The sequence below is a fragment of the Cupressus sempervirens genome, chromosome 4 (assembly GCF_028749045.1).
Source record: "Cupressus sempervirens isolate cs-2001-9-10 chromosome 4, ASM2874904v1, whole genome shotgun sequence".
NCBI lineage: Eukaryota > Viridiplantae > Streptophyta > Pinopsida > Cupressales > Cupressaceae > Cupressus > Cupressus sempervirens.
In genome coordinates, this window is record NC_143121.1 from 382,755,656 (window position 1) to 382,769,421 (window position 13,766).

General features: G+C 34.8%; 1 protein-coding gene across 1 annotated transcript in view; it reads right to left on the reverse strand.

Moving 5' to 3' along the window:
* Positions 1-13,766, reverse strand: part of LOC149561661 (phosphomannomutase-like) — a 65,771-nt gene that overhangs the window by 23,372 nt on the left and 28,633 nt on the right. Inside the window, exons 3-5 of the mRNA XM_089825228.1 lie at positions 5,276-5,320; positions 5,037-5,103; positions 4,085-4,161 (exon numbers count right to left, since the gene is read on the reverse strand). Coding sequence (XP_089681354.1) covers positions 4,085-4,161; positions 5,037-5,103; positions 5,276-5,320 — 189 coding nt within the window. The remainder of the gene's footprint in view (positions 1-4,084; positions 4,162-5,036; positions 5,104-5,275; positions 5,321-13,766) is intronic.

Consider the following 13,766-nt stretch of genomic DNA (forward strand, 5'->3'; position numbering starts at 1 on the left):
CCTACTTCAAGCTTTTCGCCATGAAATAGGAATGTCAAGGAGGACCCATTAGATCCTACCTAGATTTTGTCTAGGAGAAATGAAGAGAGATATACAAATGCATCTTAAAGGAAAATTTATTATTAAGTTGTAGTAAAAGGGTGCTAAACTGTCATTAAATTGAAGTGCTTCCAATTTAAAAACTATAAATTTAGATCCCACTTTATATGGATATGACACTATGTGAATATGCAAGCTAAAGTAAAGAAAGCTTTTAGTAAATACTAAAGACAAAGGACATAGCAAAGTCCACATCGCCCAAATCCTTCAAGAAAGTATTAGTACCCACACCCTGCAGAACACACATTAGTGATAAGCCAAAATCTCCTAAGACTTACTAGGAATGATTATGTGAATTTTGTAGGTGCCCATATGCCCCCTTGTTTTCATTTACTTCTTAGAAAAAGGCGAAACAGGGTGATAAAGCTAGTCCTATAAATCGGATATGCAAAAGATATGAAAATATCTTTAAAGCTAATGAAAAAGTTATGCAAACTTCACTAAATTAGTTCCAAAAGAAGGGCAGCTGAACAACAATTCCAACACCTGTAACGGTGAGAAAATCAAAGCTACTAGGCTCAAGTTATTATGAAAAGAATACATGTCTATCTAAATGCATAGAATAGAAAAACCTTAATTGTAACCCTAGTTTTACTTCAAAAGGCCATAAATAGGAGAGCTCACCATTCATTTGTTACCTTTTCCATTTGTAGGAGGGAAAGAAGAGAGTAGAAAAGATGCCGAAGAAGATGTTGGAGGCGACAAGGATGGAGGTCCTCGGAGAAGAAGTAGCAATGGAGTGGCCACTACCTGAGGTGTTTCGTTGTTTCACAAATAATTAATTCCATCCTTGCAAAATAGCGATAGTCTTGTTGTTTCAAAACTTCCCTATTTGCCTCCTTGCAAAATAGCAATTTAGTTCAAGTATTTGATGAATGAAGGGGTTTATCAAACCTTGAGGAGTTGGAAACTTGATTTGAGTGTTTTGCATGAAGTGTTGTAAGAAGGGAGATAGATAAACCTTGTAGGTTTTGGCGTATAGTTGGAAAGAGCTTGAGTGTTACCTTATTGAAAAGTTGTTGGGCAAAATCTCTCTGCATCACTAACTACCCCACAACCATATTTGGTCGATTTGTCCCTTAATCCCATATGTTGTCAACTTTGACAACTTACATTTTTTTGGATCCTATAATTTTAGATATTACTTTCATTACATTCAAATGGTCTTTTGTAGAGCTTGTAGACATAAACTATAATCCAAACCTTTAACCTAGCCCATTTTGCCTTTGCATTAGCCCTTTTAGGGCCATATTTTCCTATATTGCCAACATTGCTTACAAAAGTGCAATATGACTCAATATGAGTCCCAAATGGATTTATTAGCCCAACTACAAAATGAAATGGCCTTATAAGCCTAATAATGCTTCATTTTCTCTTGGATCCTCTAAATGACCCAATGGTGCTCTTTGGTCCTCAAGTGCCCCACCTTTGAAATGTTTCCAAGTCTCTTGGAAATACCTACACCACAAATAATTAGAAAAAGCAAGAGCTTCATCTTGACCCTTGGTTTAAAAGTATACTCTTTGTGTCATCTTATCTTGGCTTGTCCCTTGCTCCTTGGATATGGCATATCACTTCATCTCTTGTTCATTGCTTCCCATCAACTTCATCTCATAAATTAGACCACTTCTGTTGCACACATCTGCAAGTTCACCAAATACACTTGCCAATGATACTTCTCTATCTTGACACCATCAATATGCCATATATCCATACTTGGAGAATACGCCAACTCTTGAGTCCTACTCATGACTCAACGCCATCTTTACCATCTCATTCTCAGTCTTAGCCTCTCACATTGAGGCCAAATCAGTCTTCACCAACTGATCCTCTTCCTCATGCCACTCCCCTTGGCATACCAAACCATCCTCAATCTTCATGGCTACCACATTAGCCTTCTCACTTACTGTCACAGCTGTACCTTGCCTAGTACCTTTCCTTTCCTCAGTCATCGACTTCTTTCTTGCTACTAGCCCTTCCATAGGCCATACCACTTTCCTCTTGACATTCAAGTGCCAATTTTTGGTTGTCTCCAATAGTCCTTCCAACCAGGGTCTCTACTTTTCTTCCTACTTCTTGTTATTCCACTTGTCCTGCTCTATGCTTTCTGCAAGCTTCTCCATCCTTGCTGAATTTTCCTCTAATGGTTTCCTCAAGCTTCTCAATTCCTCTTGCTTCATTTCCTCTTCTCTTTTCTCTTCTTGCTTCCTCCTCTCTTCCTCTTCTCTTTTCTTCTTTCCATTCTTCACAATCCTTCAATGCTTTAGATGCTTGTAGAATTTCCCTCTCTGATCTTGTCAAAGCCATCTTCACCTTACACCTTACACGGATCTAATCCCTTGCTCTAATACCACTGTGATGCAGAGCACAGTGGGCCCAAACACGTCCTCTTCATTATGGACAAATTCTTCAAGCTTTCAGTGAGATACAACTTCTCACATCAATTGTCTTCTTCCAAGTCACCATCTTAACTCACCAACTTGGATCAATAACTTTTGCATGGGCAAAGTCTGGTTTGCCCTTAACTATCACCAAATTGTTAACTCTGTGACAATTTTATCAGACCTATCATCGATCCATTTCTCATGGGTCTTTGTACATGGTGTCCTGCAGTCCCAGGAGGTTTTTGTACATGCACTTCCCCATCCTCCTGTACAATATGGGGTATGGTTCTACTAAAACTCAAGAATACTTCATTTTACAATCTCCCTGGATACCCTAACCAGGGGTTTTTGACAGTTTTCAAAGAAACACTTGAATTTCTGTAAATATCAAATGGATTTACATTCTCCAAAAGCCAAAATGCTAAGGATTCATTACCGTTTCATCTACATTCAAAGATCCTTCTAAGTATTAATAGATCAACAAAGAACAAACACTTGAAAACACTAAATTAACTGTCAGAACTTATAAAGTACACATGAAACTTAAAACTTTATTAATCTCAGACTTATACATCCAATCCTCTGCCGATGATCGGACTTTCCCAGCCTCTATAGACTAAGATGAACTCCCAAAACTGACGACCAACCTCTCTAACTACTCCACAACCATATTTGGTCAATTTGTCCCTTAATCCCATTCGTTGTCAACCTTGACAACTTACATACATTTTTTTAATCCTCTCATTTAGATGTCACTTTCATTACATTCAAATGGTCTCTTGTAGACCTTATAGACATAAACTATAACCCAAACCTTTAAACTATCCCATTTAGCACTTGCATTAGCCTTTTAGGCCATATTTGTCTATATTGGCAACATTGCTTACAAAAGTGCAATATGACTCAATATGAGTCCTAAATGACTTTATTATCACAAAAAGATAATGAAATGGCCTTATGGGCCTAGATATGCTTCATTTCCTCTTGGATCCTCCAAATGACCGAATGGTGCTATTTGGTCCTCAGATGCTTGTGCACCATTAGCACTTTGGAGACCTGTGCCAAGGGTACATGCAGATATTTACAATGAGGGAGGTATTAAGAAGGCTACAAATCACTACAAGAGAATGCCTCATTTTCTCCTTTCTTAGAGGTTATCCATAAATAGCAAATAACATTTGAAAAACTCCTTAAATGCTCTAACAGAGATTGGCTTTCCAAGTAGCAGCATCTGTGTTCACATATTTGTAATCTACTGCAAGAATGGTGTCTAGGTCATTGTAGAAAAGAATAAGGCTTAATCTGATAGGTCAATTCAACAATGTGTTCATTTTAAGCCTTAGTAGCATTTTGAAGTGTCAGTATATATTAGTCTGTTCTAATAAGTCAGATCCATCAAATCCCTATAATGATTTGCATTATGAATGTATATTCTTCAAATAAGGATGGTAGTGTGCCTTAGAATTATCTAATCTCCAAGTGACAACACATATTACTAGACATGGACCATATAATAATTACAAAAAACAAAAAAAAAGAATGAATTGATGTTAATTCTATTATCATTTCATGAATCAATTCCTGGGGAGCAAGAGAATTACCTGATTACCAATCATTTTGCCATCTTGGTAAGCAACAAGGCCATTTTCTGAGAAGACATAATCATAATCTGTAATAACTGCAAGTGGAAAGATCAAAACGATGAAAAAATAAATCATGTTTAGTGGTTCACATTTTAGGGAAAAAAAAAGTATCAGAGTAGATTCTAAAACTCATCTTGGTCGACACAGTAGCAATGAATTGTCTATATCCATTTAAGAGCCTAGTGCAAATTCAATAAGATAAAAGCATAAGTAAACTATTATGAACAGAGCGCTCTACTTAGAAAACAAGTAAAAAAATTAATAATAACAGTAAATATTTTCTTAAACCTTGACTTCATCCATAATGGATATTTCATCCATTGAAAATCTCATTGCAGTTAGATACGATTGTTTTATTAAGAGTAAAAAGTCTACACCTTTATTTTTTGAATCTTGTGATATCTGTGGAACAAATGTTCAAAGTCCCGTTGTCACTTGGTTCTTGCCAAATGCACTTGTAGACTAGGTCGCAAGAGACAAAGCCTCTTGAAGTAAATATTTTTACACCTTTTTAACATATCAATTGATATATTTCATGTTTGAAGAAATTTTCTTCTGGTTGTAGATAAACCATTGACAGATAGAAACATTAAATCCAAAGAATACTTAGCAATCTGCATAACTTTTGCTCATGAGCATTTTTGACAAAATTCTAACATTTGTAGACTTATTGTAACTTTTAGTCTCGCCAAAGGTTGTGCATAAGCAGGGTAGTAGCCTCTTAATTCAAATTCCCTTCATCTTAAACTATAATAATTTTTCTCTTCCTTGTTGAAAGAAGGGAAACATGCCATACAGAACTGTAAATTGTCAAGAATAACTCATACTAATATTTTCCCACATAAAGAGAAGTTGTGATATTATATTTCTTCTTCCATTTTAAAGAGATTTGAAAGCAATTAGTGCAAACCACTTTTTCCAAGCTGTTCAGTTATTTTTACTAAGTCTGAGCCACCTACAACTCCCACAGCCACAACCTGCATGCCAAAAAAGTAATGGTATTCCACATATTATACCATAACAGAAATCAGCACACTCTTAATATTATTTTCTACAAATGGAAAAGACACTTCAGAGAAATAGCAATGTTAGTCAACAAATGGAGGCCAGTACTAAAGAGAGCTAGTCAGAAAACCATTAATGTGATACCTTACGCAAATTTTGCATGAATTGTAACATCTCTTGCGATATCTCCTGTGCAGTGAATAAATAAATGAAGACGAGTTAAAAACATAATAAATTCAAGAGCCATAAAATCCAAATAAAGATTGGAAAGAATTGATAAGTATTCAAAACCTTCTTCTTGACATCCCTTAACAAATATAACAGACAAGAAACAGAAGAAGAAAATATTCTATAAGAGCGGCAATTATTTAGATTCAAAAGAGATTTGCTTTGTAGACCTGAAATAAGCTTTTACAAATTGAAGGTGCAGAAAGGAACAACTGCATCAACTGAAAAATAAGAACTAAAAGAGCACTTTTCAATAAGAGCAAAATTCCAATGGGAACATTTGTAGGAATTCCCATATTCGTGGCATTGTAAATTTCCGATGTGGGTTCAACATCTGTAAATTTACACGAAATTCCTTGGCATAAGTCTATATGCTATAACCAAGATCATTAAAGCCTTTGCATTGTTCATGAATGTTCAATTGGTAATTGTTGTCAACTGTGTTATGACTTAATACTAAATTATTCACAGCTGTTTTAGATCTTTCAAATTTTGAAACTGAAATGAAACAACAATCTGAAGATCCAGATTTAAATTACCCTGGGAACCACAGGGTTTGCTCCTGTTGCTCTGGCATTAATACCAAAATGAAAATAATGTCTTCGAGAAAGTGCATAAGATGTGAGCCTATGACTCATGCCCTCATTTACACCCCAGAGGCTGTGAGACCATTAATCCCTAATCTATCAATCCAAAAGACAAAACAAAGACCGACAGTAGTACAAATTCTCCAACAAGCATCCTCCAAATTCATTGATCTTATCCATTAATAAATAGGCAAAAAACAATAGGATAACTACAGTTCTACTAAACATGGTGTTGTTACTCAAATATAAATTATAATAGCCATCTGTTGTGATCAGACAAATGCACTTTATGTCTACACCATGTGAAGAGCACAATAATTGGAGACTCTCCAAGCGTGAGACTTTGCGCGGAAAACAACCTCCAAAGTTGTAAGGTAGAATCCTTGTAAAAAAATCAACAAGTTCACATTACCACACTTCAAATAAGAGAAAAGGAAGAGAGATGCAAATATGAAATCCTCTATTAAAAGTGGAGGTGTGATAATCACATCCTCTATACAAGATTCAAGAATAAAATAGACATATAAATAGTAGTTCACAGAGAAATATGTGAGGCCTCGCCCCGACCCATCATAGCTTAGTTGATACTTTATCATTTTGATACTCATGACTCGATATGTCGGGACATTATTTGATACACTGAACATTATTATGCTATTTTATGATGTGTGATGTTTTATTTTCAGATACTTGATTTCGTCATTTAATGCTTTATGAACATGTATAATGATGAAGTAAATGAATGCAAAAACTAACACTTTGACTATGCAATTTTAATGGTCGAAAATATGAGTAGAATTAGATAAACAATTGATTATTAGAAAAAAGAATGTTTTAATTTATATGATTTTTCTGATACGTAATTTACATAATGCATGTGATTTCTTGGACTACTGATGTGTGCAATGAGTGTGCAAGATAGATAGCCGAGAAACCTAATGGATAGACGGAACTGTACCCCTTGCCAATTTGTGCTATTTTGTATTATCTTTCTTTGAAGGTTGTTATATAGTCTTAAAAACTCTCCTAGCTTTTGTTGGGTTCTATTAAGTCCTTAAGGCCTAAAAACATTAAATTTAAGTGCCCTAGGGGTAAGGGTAGGGGTTGGGAGTACTTTCCACCCCCTTAGCCTCCTTGGTTGACTTTTAGGGTCACTCAAAAACCCTACTTTTGGTTGATTGTGAAAATTGATTTGTCTCCTCCATGAGTTGGTGGCTCAAACTCCACCTTAGGGTTTCTTAAAGTCTAGTTGAGTTAGGGCCATATTTAGAGGCATTTTGGAGAAGTTTTGGTTTTGTTACCCAATCTCTAGTTTTTAGAGAGAAGTTGGAAGATGGAAGGAAAGGAAGGATAAGCTCTTCTCAACTTGTCATTTTACTATAACTTTTTTTGTGAAGGTAGGGCTCTTCACTCTTTTGATCATGTTTCTTCTTATTGTTCATGCTTGATTCATGTATAAGGCATTGTGTGCTCCTTATATTGCTTGTATGTGTGTTGGGATTGTTTGGAAGGGATCTTGACTTGTTTTTGGATGTCATTCTTATATTTTGCTTTGAAATTTCGAGGGGATTTCATGGGGATTGTTTTGGCATCACTCACCCTTGGATAGGGAAGAAGTGGCCATGTATGGGGGAAGGGCCTTAGTTGAACCTCAATAGTGTAGAGTCTCCTCTCATGGTGAGAGGAGAGAAAGAGGGTAAGGTGTATGGGCCCCTACTTGTCATCTCATACCTTGTATGAAAATTTGAATTCTTGAAGAAGGGAAGGAATGAATACCTTTGTTATATTGGCCCCGAAAGGGCATTATAGAATAACAGAAGTTCTTGAATTTTGGCCCCGAAAGAGCTATGTTATGGTATGGTGATTGACATCTCCTATTGAGAAAATCCACCTCCCCCCCTATTTTGGTTCAATGTTGAACCTATTGTGCAAAACCAGGTTGGGAATGCATGCTTGAATTGTTCATCATATATGTTGTTTTACCTCCGGGTCAGTTCTTGTCCTTCCCATGGTTCCCTTGATGCATTGAAGATATTGGAAAAGATCTCTTGTGAAAGACCTAGAAGAGAATTCAATTGAATTGTAACATCATGTAAACATGTATTTAAATTTTGATGTATTTTGGCAAAGATGTCGGGTTTTCTTACTAGTTTGAACCAAGTTAAAATAATAGAGAAAAGATTGAGAGAAACTCCGTGCATTGTATCTTATGTTATTTCAATTCATGTGTATATGTGTGGAAGGATAGATTAAATGGTGATGTTTAATTATAACATTTCCTTTCAAATTCAATTATGTTAAGTAAGGAATTCGTCATGTTGAAATTTCAATCAAAATTTATATGTTCTAGGAGATGCAACAATTCCCTCTTGTTGATTTAATGATCTACTTCAATCGTCTTGATAAAACATGCAATTGGTAAATTCCAATTAAAAGGGAAGCATACACCCTTGTTTTAAACCTATTTGTAAAACACAATATTGACCAAAAAAATATATATGCATTTCATTGTTATAAAAACCTAGCATACACAAAATATGCCTCTTTAATAGTGATGCAAGTTTGTAAAAGATTGCACAAAAAAAGAAGACACCAAAAAAAAATAGCATGAGAAAAAAAATGTATCATCCCAGGAGCTTTTTGCTCTCTGGAAATTGTATGGGGAGACAAATTTAATCCCATTGGCAACAAAGCATATTCCCAATTGATTCCCTTTTTAAAATCTTTTTTCAAATCCTTTAAATATAAAAATAAATAAATTTGGTGTAAAACAATTAAATAACACAAAAATATATATACTTATATATCTCTATCCTTAAACTCACCTAAGTTACTTTATACATTTATTACCCTCCCCTTCTCCTAAACCTCCACCTAATCCCTCACACCTATCCCATGAATCTAGCGCATGGGAAGCCTGAAGGAGTAAGCATTTACATTATTAATATTGTTCTTTTCTCACCCCCCCTCACTCTTTCTTTTAGGCGACAGTAGGGACTAGGCGCAAGTCAAAGGAGCAAGTAGTGGTTGCATTAAATGCTGACTTGGCAACCCAACCACGTTACCAATTCCTCTCCATGCGAAATTCTTCCTTAGTATAACCTCGGGCAGCGCGCGACCTCCTTGGTTGGCATCCATGACATGTGGCATGTTAATCTTAACATTCCCATCAACCTCCTTTTTATCTCATCCTCACTCCTCCATTTCAAGCGCACGCAATATGAGGGCTTGGCATTGTACATTTGGGGGGACAGGACCTGTGACAGCGCAGGCTTGGGAGCAGCGCCGTTGGTATTGGGTTCCGCCCAAGTGCTTGGGGATGTGAGGGTGACAGGGTGGCCAAGTGGCCAAGTGGGCAAGGTGGATAGGTAGGCCTTAGGTTAGTAAGGTAGATTAGCTAGTATGTAGGATAGTTAGTATGTCGATTAGTTTATGTTAATGATTTACTTAATATTAATTAGTTTCTTCTTTGCTTTAGTTTAATTTAGTCTAAGTTGTAACTTAGTTTAGATTTGATTTAATTTGGGATTCAAGTTAGTCTTAGAGCTTAGTTAGTTTAAGACTTGATAAGTTAATGTTAGACAGATTAAATAGTACAATTGATTTTTTTAAAATTTTAAGTAAAGATTTGTGTTTGTTTAGTTTAAGTATATATACTTAAGTTTGATTAGTTAAAACTTTAAATCCAATGCTTAAAATGGTGTTAGTATAGGATAGCACTTAGTTATGAGATTATTAACTAGTGCTAATTTGAACGTTCTAATTTGAAATTAGATTAGTTTAGTTAGAATAATTTTTAGATTTTAGTATTGTTTTAGTGTGTGTTAGTAAAGTTAGTTAGGTCTTATAATGCGATAGAATATTGTAGCTTTTAGTATTTATTATTAAAAAGTTGGGGTTAGTATAGTTTTGTGATAAATTAATTGGTAAAGTATAAATTTTAGATTGTAATTGTCAAATTTGAAATTAGTATTATCTAGAAATTAGTTTTAACTAAGTAGCAAATTTAATTAGTATATTCAAAGTTTCAAGTATATTTTGTGTTAGTATTATCTTGTTCTATTGAGATAGCACTAAACGAGTAGTTGTTTGCAATTGTTAAATTTAGATTTAAATTAAATAAAGTTTTTGACCAATAAGTTTGTTATGCTTAAAACAAGTTTATGTTAGACTAATAAGATCATGTTAATTTGTGTTGTTTAGTTAAATTTAAGATCAATTTATATTATTGTGCAAATTATTTCAATATATCGTTGAAATCTTAATGCAATAACGAACCGAATGTTGATACAATTTACTAACGAGAAATTAACTTCCTCGATGTATCTCTTATCATGATTATAAACTTAAAATGAATATAGTAAACCTAATTCTTCTCTCATGAATCATCTCTTAAACCTTAGTGAATCTTATTATTATAAAAAATAAAAAATAAAAATTCTGTGTTTTTTTGCCCTCGTATTTTGGGCATGACAAAATAATATATAAAGACTTTGAAAATAGCACAAGAATTCATAGACATTTGAAAATAACATATGAATTGATTCATTCATAACGCATAAGGGGCAACACAAGCAGAGACCAGCCACAATTTCTATGCTCTTATTCATCAAGATTCAATTCTGCATACCTCAAAAGGCTTGGAGTCTGGGCACATGCCTGACATTCTAGACTTGACAAGTAAAGAGGAAAATTGATTATACTACAAATAATATTATAAAGTCAGATTATAAGCATGAATGTGAGAAATTCTATTTGCAGTCCTAAGCATGTGGACCTCATTTGTATAAGCTGGAGTGTAAAAAGGGAGAAAGAAGGCAAGGCTTTTTGGAAAAACCATGGGTAATTAAACTAATATTTTTCATAAGATTGGAATCTATCCCACAAATCTCAAGGCCCATTCTAAGATGCCAAATTTTTGCCCTGAATAAATAATTCTGACTCAAAATAATTCTTGCATAATTAACAGTAAATATTAAATTTTTTTTAAAACATTAAAATTATTCTGCAGTCTCTAATATAATCTTTCCTTTAATTAAATTGAAATAATGTGATCTGCCTTTGAAACGATTAGTGACCTTTGGCCTTAATATAATTTCCTAGGGTCAATACTCTATCAACAATGTTGTTCATATGCCTTTTAAAATCAATGAAAATATTTGCAGCACTTTATATCCACCAAACATGAAGACCACAACTATGGGAAACTTTGCAAGAGTGAAACTTAGCCTGTAGAACAACCTCCACAATTGAAAGGCCAACTAATTGTAGGATTTTCGATGAATAATAACAACCATACAGATGAGAAGATAATGGAGGTAAGTAAATGAAATCAGATTATAATGGTGTTGGGGCACCAATCAAGGTCTCTTTACCAATTGCTAGAATAAAATAGGCACATGCATAATAGTCCATAGGAAAATCTCCGTTATTGGGAGCACTAGGTTTCTCCAAGTCCTTGTAGTGATGATCCAATTGTTTGGCAGAAACCAGAGATAGGGTGGTGGAAGGTGAACTTTGATAGGACGTCTAAGGGAAATTCAGGGCCCTTAGGAGTAGGTTCTATTTTTGGGATGGTAATCGGAACACGTAAGCTTTAGGAGGAAAGAGATTAGAAGATGGCACCAATAATGTTGCAGAGGCAGAGGTAAAATTGGCAGCAATAAGGTGGCAAAACATTTAGGATTAAGGAGACTAAACTAAGAAGGTGATTCACTTGTTATCATTCAAGCAATCGTGAAAGGGGCTATGGAGAATAGGCATTTGCAAAAATATATAAATTTAATAATGATGAACTAGAAGAAGCGATTTATTTTAGAGTTGTGTGAAATGAGAAGGTATTAAAGAGGCAAATTGCTTGTCCAATTGGGCATTATCCTTCAAAAATAAAGGTGACATTAAAGTCGAAGACTTTAGATTATGCAATTTGAATTAAAACACCGTTACCCAACATTTAATTTAAAATTTGCCAGCAGATGTTGCATGCTTTAGCAGTGGTGTACAAGTGAGGTGGAGTTATTTTGGTGAGGTGGTAGATGTGACATAAGCACATTATAGGATGTTGCATCAATAGCGAAGGAAGTTTGAAGTCTATGTCTTTAATACTTGGCATTTGATGTTCACTTTTGTAAGCATTAAAGTTATTTGAAAAGTGTGCTCTAGCTTAGTAGTGTGAGGATGGAGACAACTTTCACTCGCACCTCACCCAAGAAACAAAACCCATTTTTTTGGCCAAATAACAAAGAAACAAATGGATAAAATGTTTGTGCTTAAAGATAAAAAAGTTGACAGATAGTGTAATCATAATTTTAGAGAGGTGAAAAATTGCTATAGAACAAACACAAATTTGTTTTCTATGATCATCACACAGGGTTTGTCGTTAGGGGAGTCAAAGGAGATCATCAAAATGGTGATGGAAACCAATGTCACATAGGAATTTCTTGGCGGTATGGATAACATTCTTAAACAGGCAATCCCAAGGCTTGCAATTAATTTGTTTGACCAACAAGGTTTGGAAAAAATCAAAGGCACTGCCCCATTTGTGTGGAGGTTTGTTGAAAAGTGACGAAGGCAAAGGCTCAAGGAAGCTCGCCGTGGGCGGAAAGCTTTAAAATTGGTTGTGATGATTCTAGAGCGGGATGAAGAAATTGCAGAAATGAAGCGTGTTATTGGGTGGTTGAGGAAGATGAGGAGAGATTAAAAGAGAGGCTCTGTGTAAGCAAAGGCGAAATGGTCAAGAATAATGTAGCATCTAGAAGTTGAGGAGGCTCAGGAGTTCAAAGGTTTCAATGCAAATCATTAAATCTTGGGTGAAGGCAATCTGCATAATGTATCTTTTTTGTTTAAAATGGGTTATGGCATTTTTGTAAATTCTGTAAATGTTTATGGGTTAATGGTATGGTTGAATGCCAAGTTTCTTTTGGAGGTGAATTGTAATTGAAACTGTAGATGTCAAAGATGGGATAGTAGAAGGTGGGGTTGGTAGTGGTTTTTGAGGTGAACTAGTGATTTTTTGTGAAAAATGGTGAAGTATGATGAGTTTAGGGCTAATGTTATTATCAAACTGCTATGCACTTATGCTTAAATTATTTTAAAAACTAAAACTTGCTACCAATGAAAAAAGCAATCCATAGTAAAATAAAATATAAACACTTTAAAATTGACACAAAAATTAATTCATTCATAAGTCACAGAGACAAGACAAGAAGAGATCAGCTACAATTTTTATGCATCATATTGATCAAGATTCAATTTTGTGTCCTACAAAAGGCTTGCTATCTAGATACATATACAAGGCCTAATTTTAAGCATGAATATGCAAAATATTATGTAGAGCCCTAAATAAGTGGACTCCAAATATACGAAGTTAGAGACAAGAGAGAGAGAAAGAAGGCAAGGATTCTTGGAAAATGCAAGGTCAATCGAATTAATATTTGTCAAATGATTAAATTCTATTCGAAAATCCCCAAGGATGCAAATTCTTTTTCTTCAAATTCCTCAAATAATCTCCATTCAATGCACACAGCCATCAAAATTACTTATCAAGAGCTTCCAAAATTTTCATTTGTCCAACAACAAGCCAATTAAATAGCCACATGTCATAAATTACAAAGAATAATTGTTGGGCCTCAACTATGTTGCCACAAGCCAGTTTAATCCTCTATAGCATCAAAGTTGCATAAAATGATCATGTTGTGAAGTTTTGCCCCATTGCAAATGGGAACCCCTTCTTTTTGCTTTAGCAAGTAGGAGTTGTCTTAGATGGTTTTAGTGGGCTACATTTTCAAGTCTCCAAATCCGAGGGCAAGTTTGAGCAATTT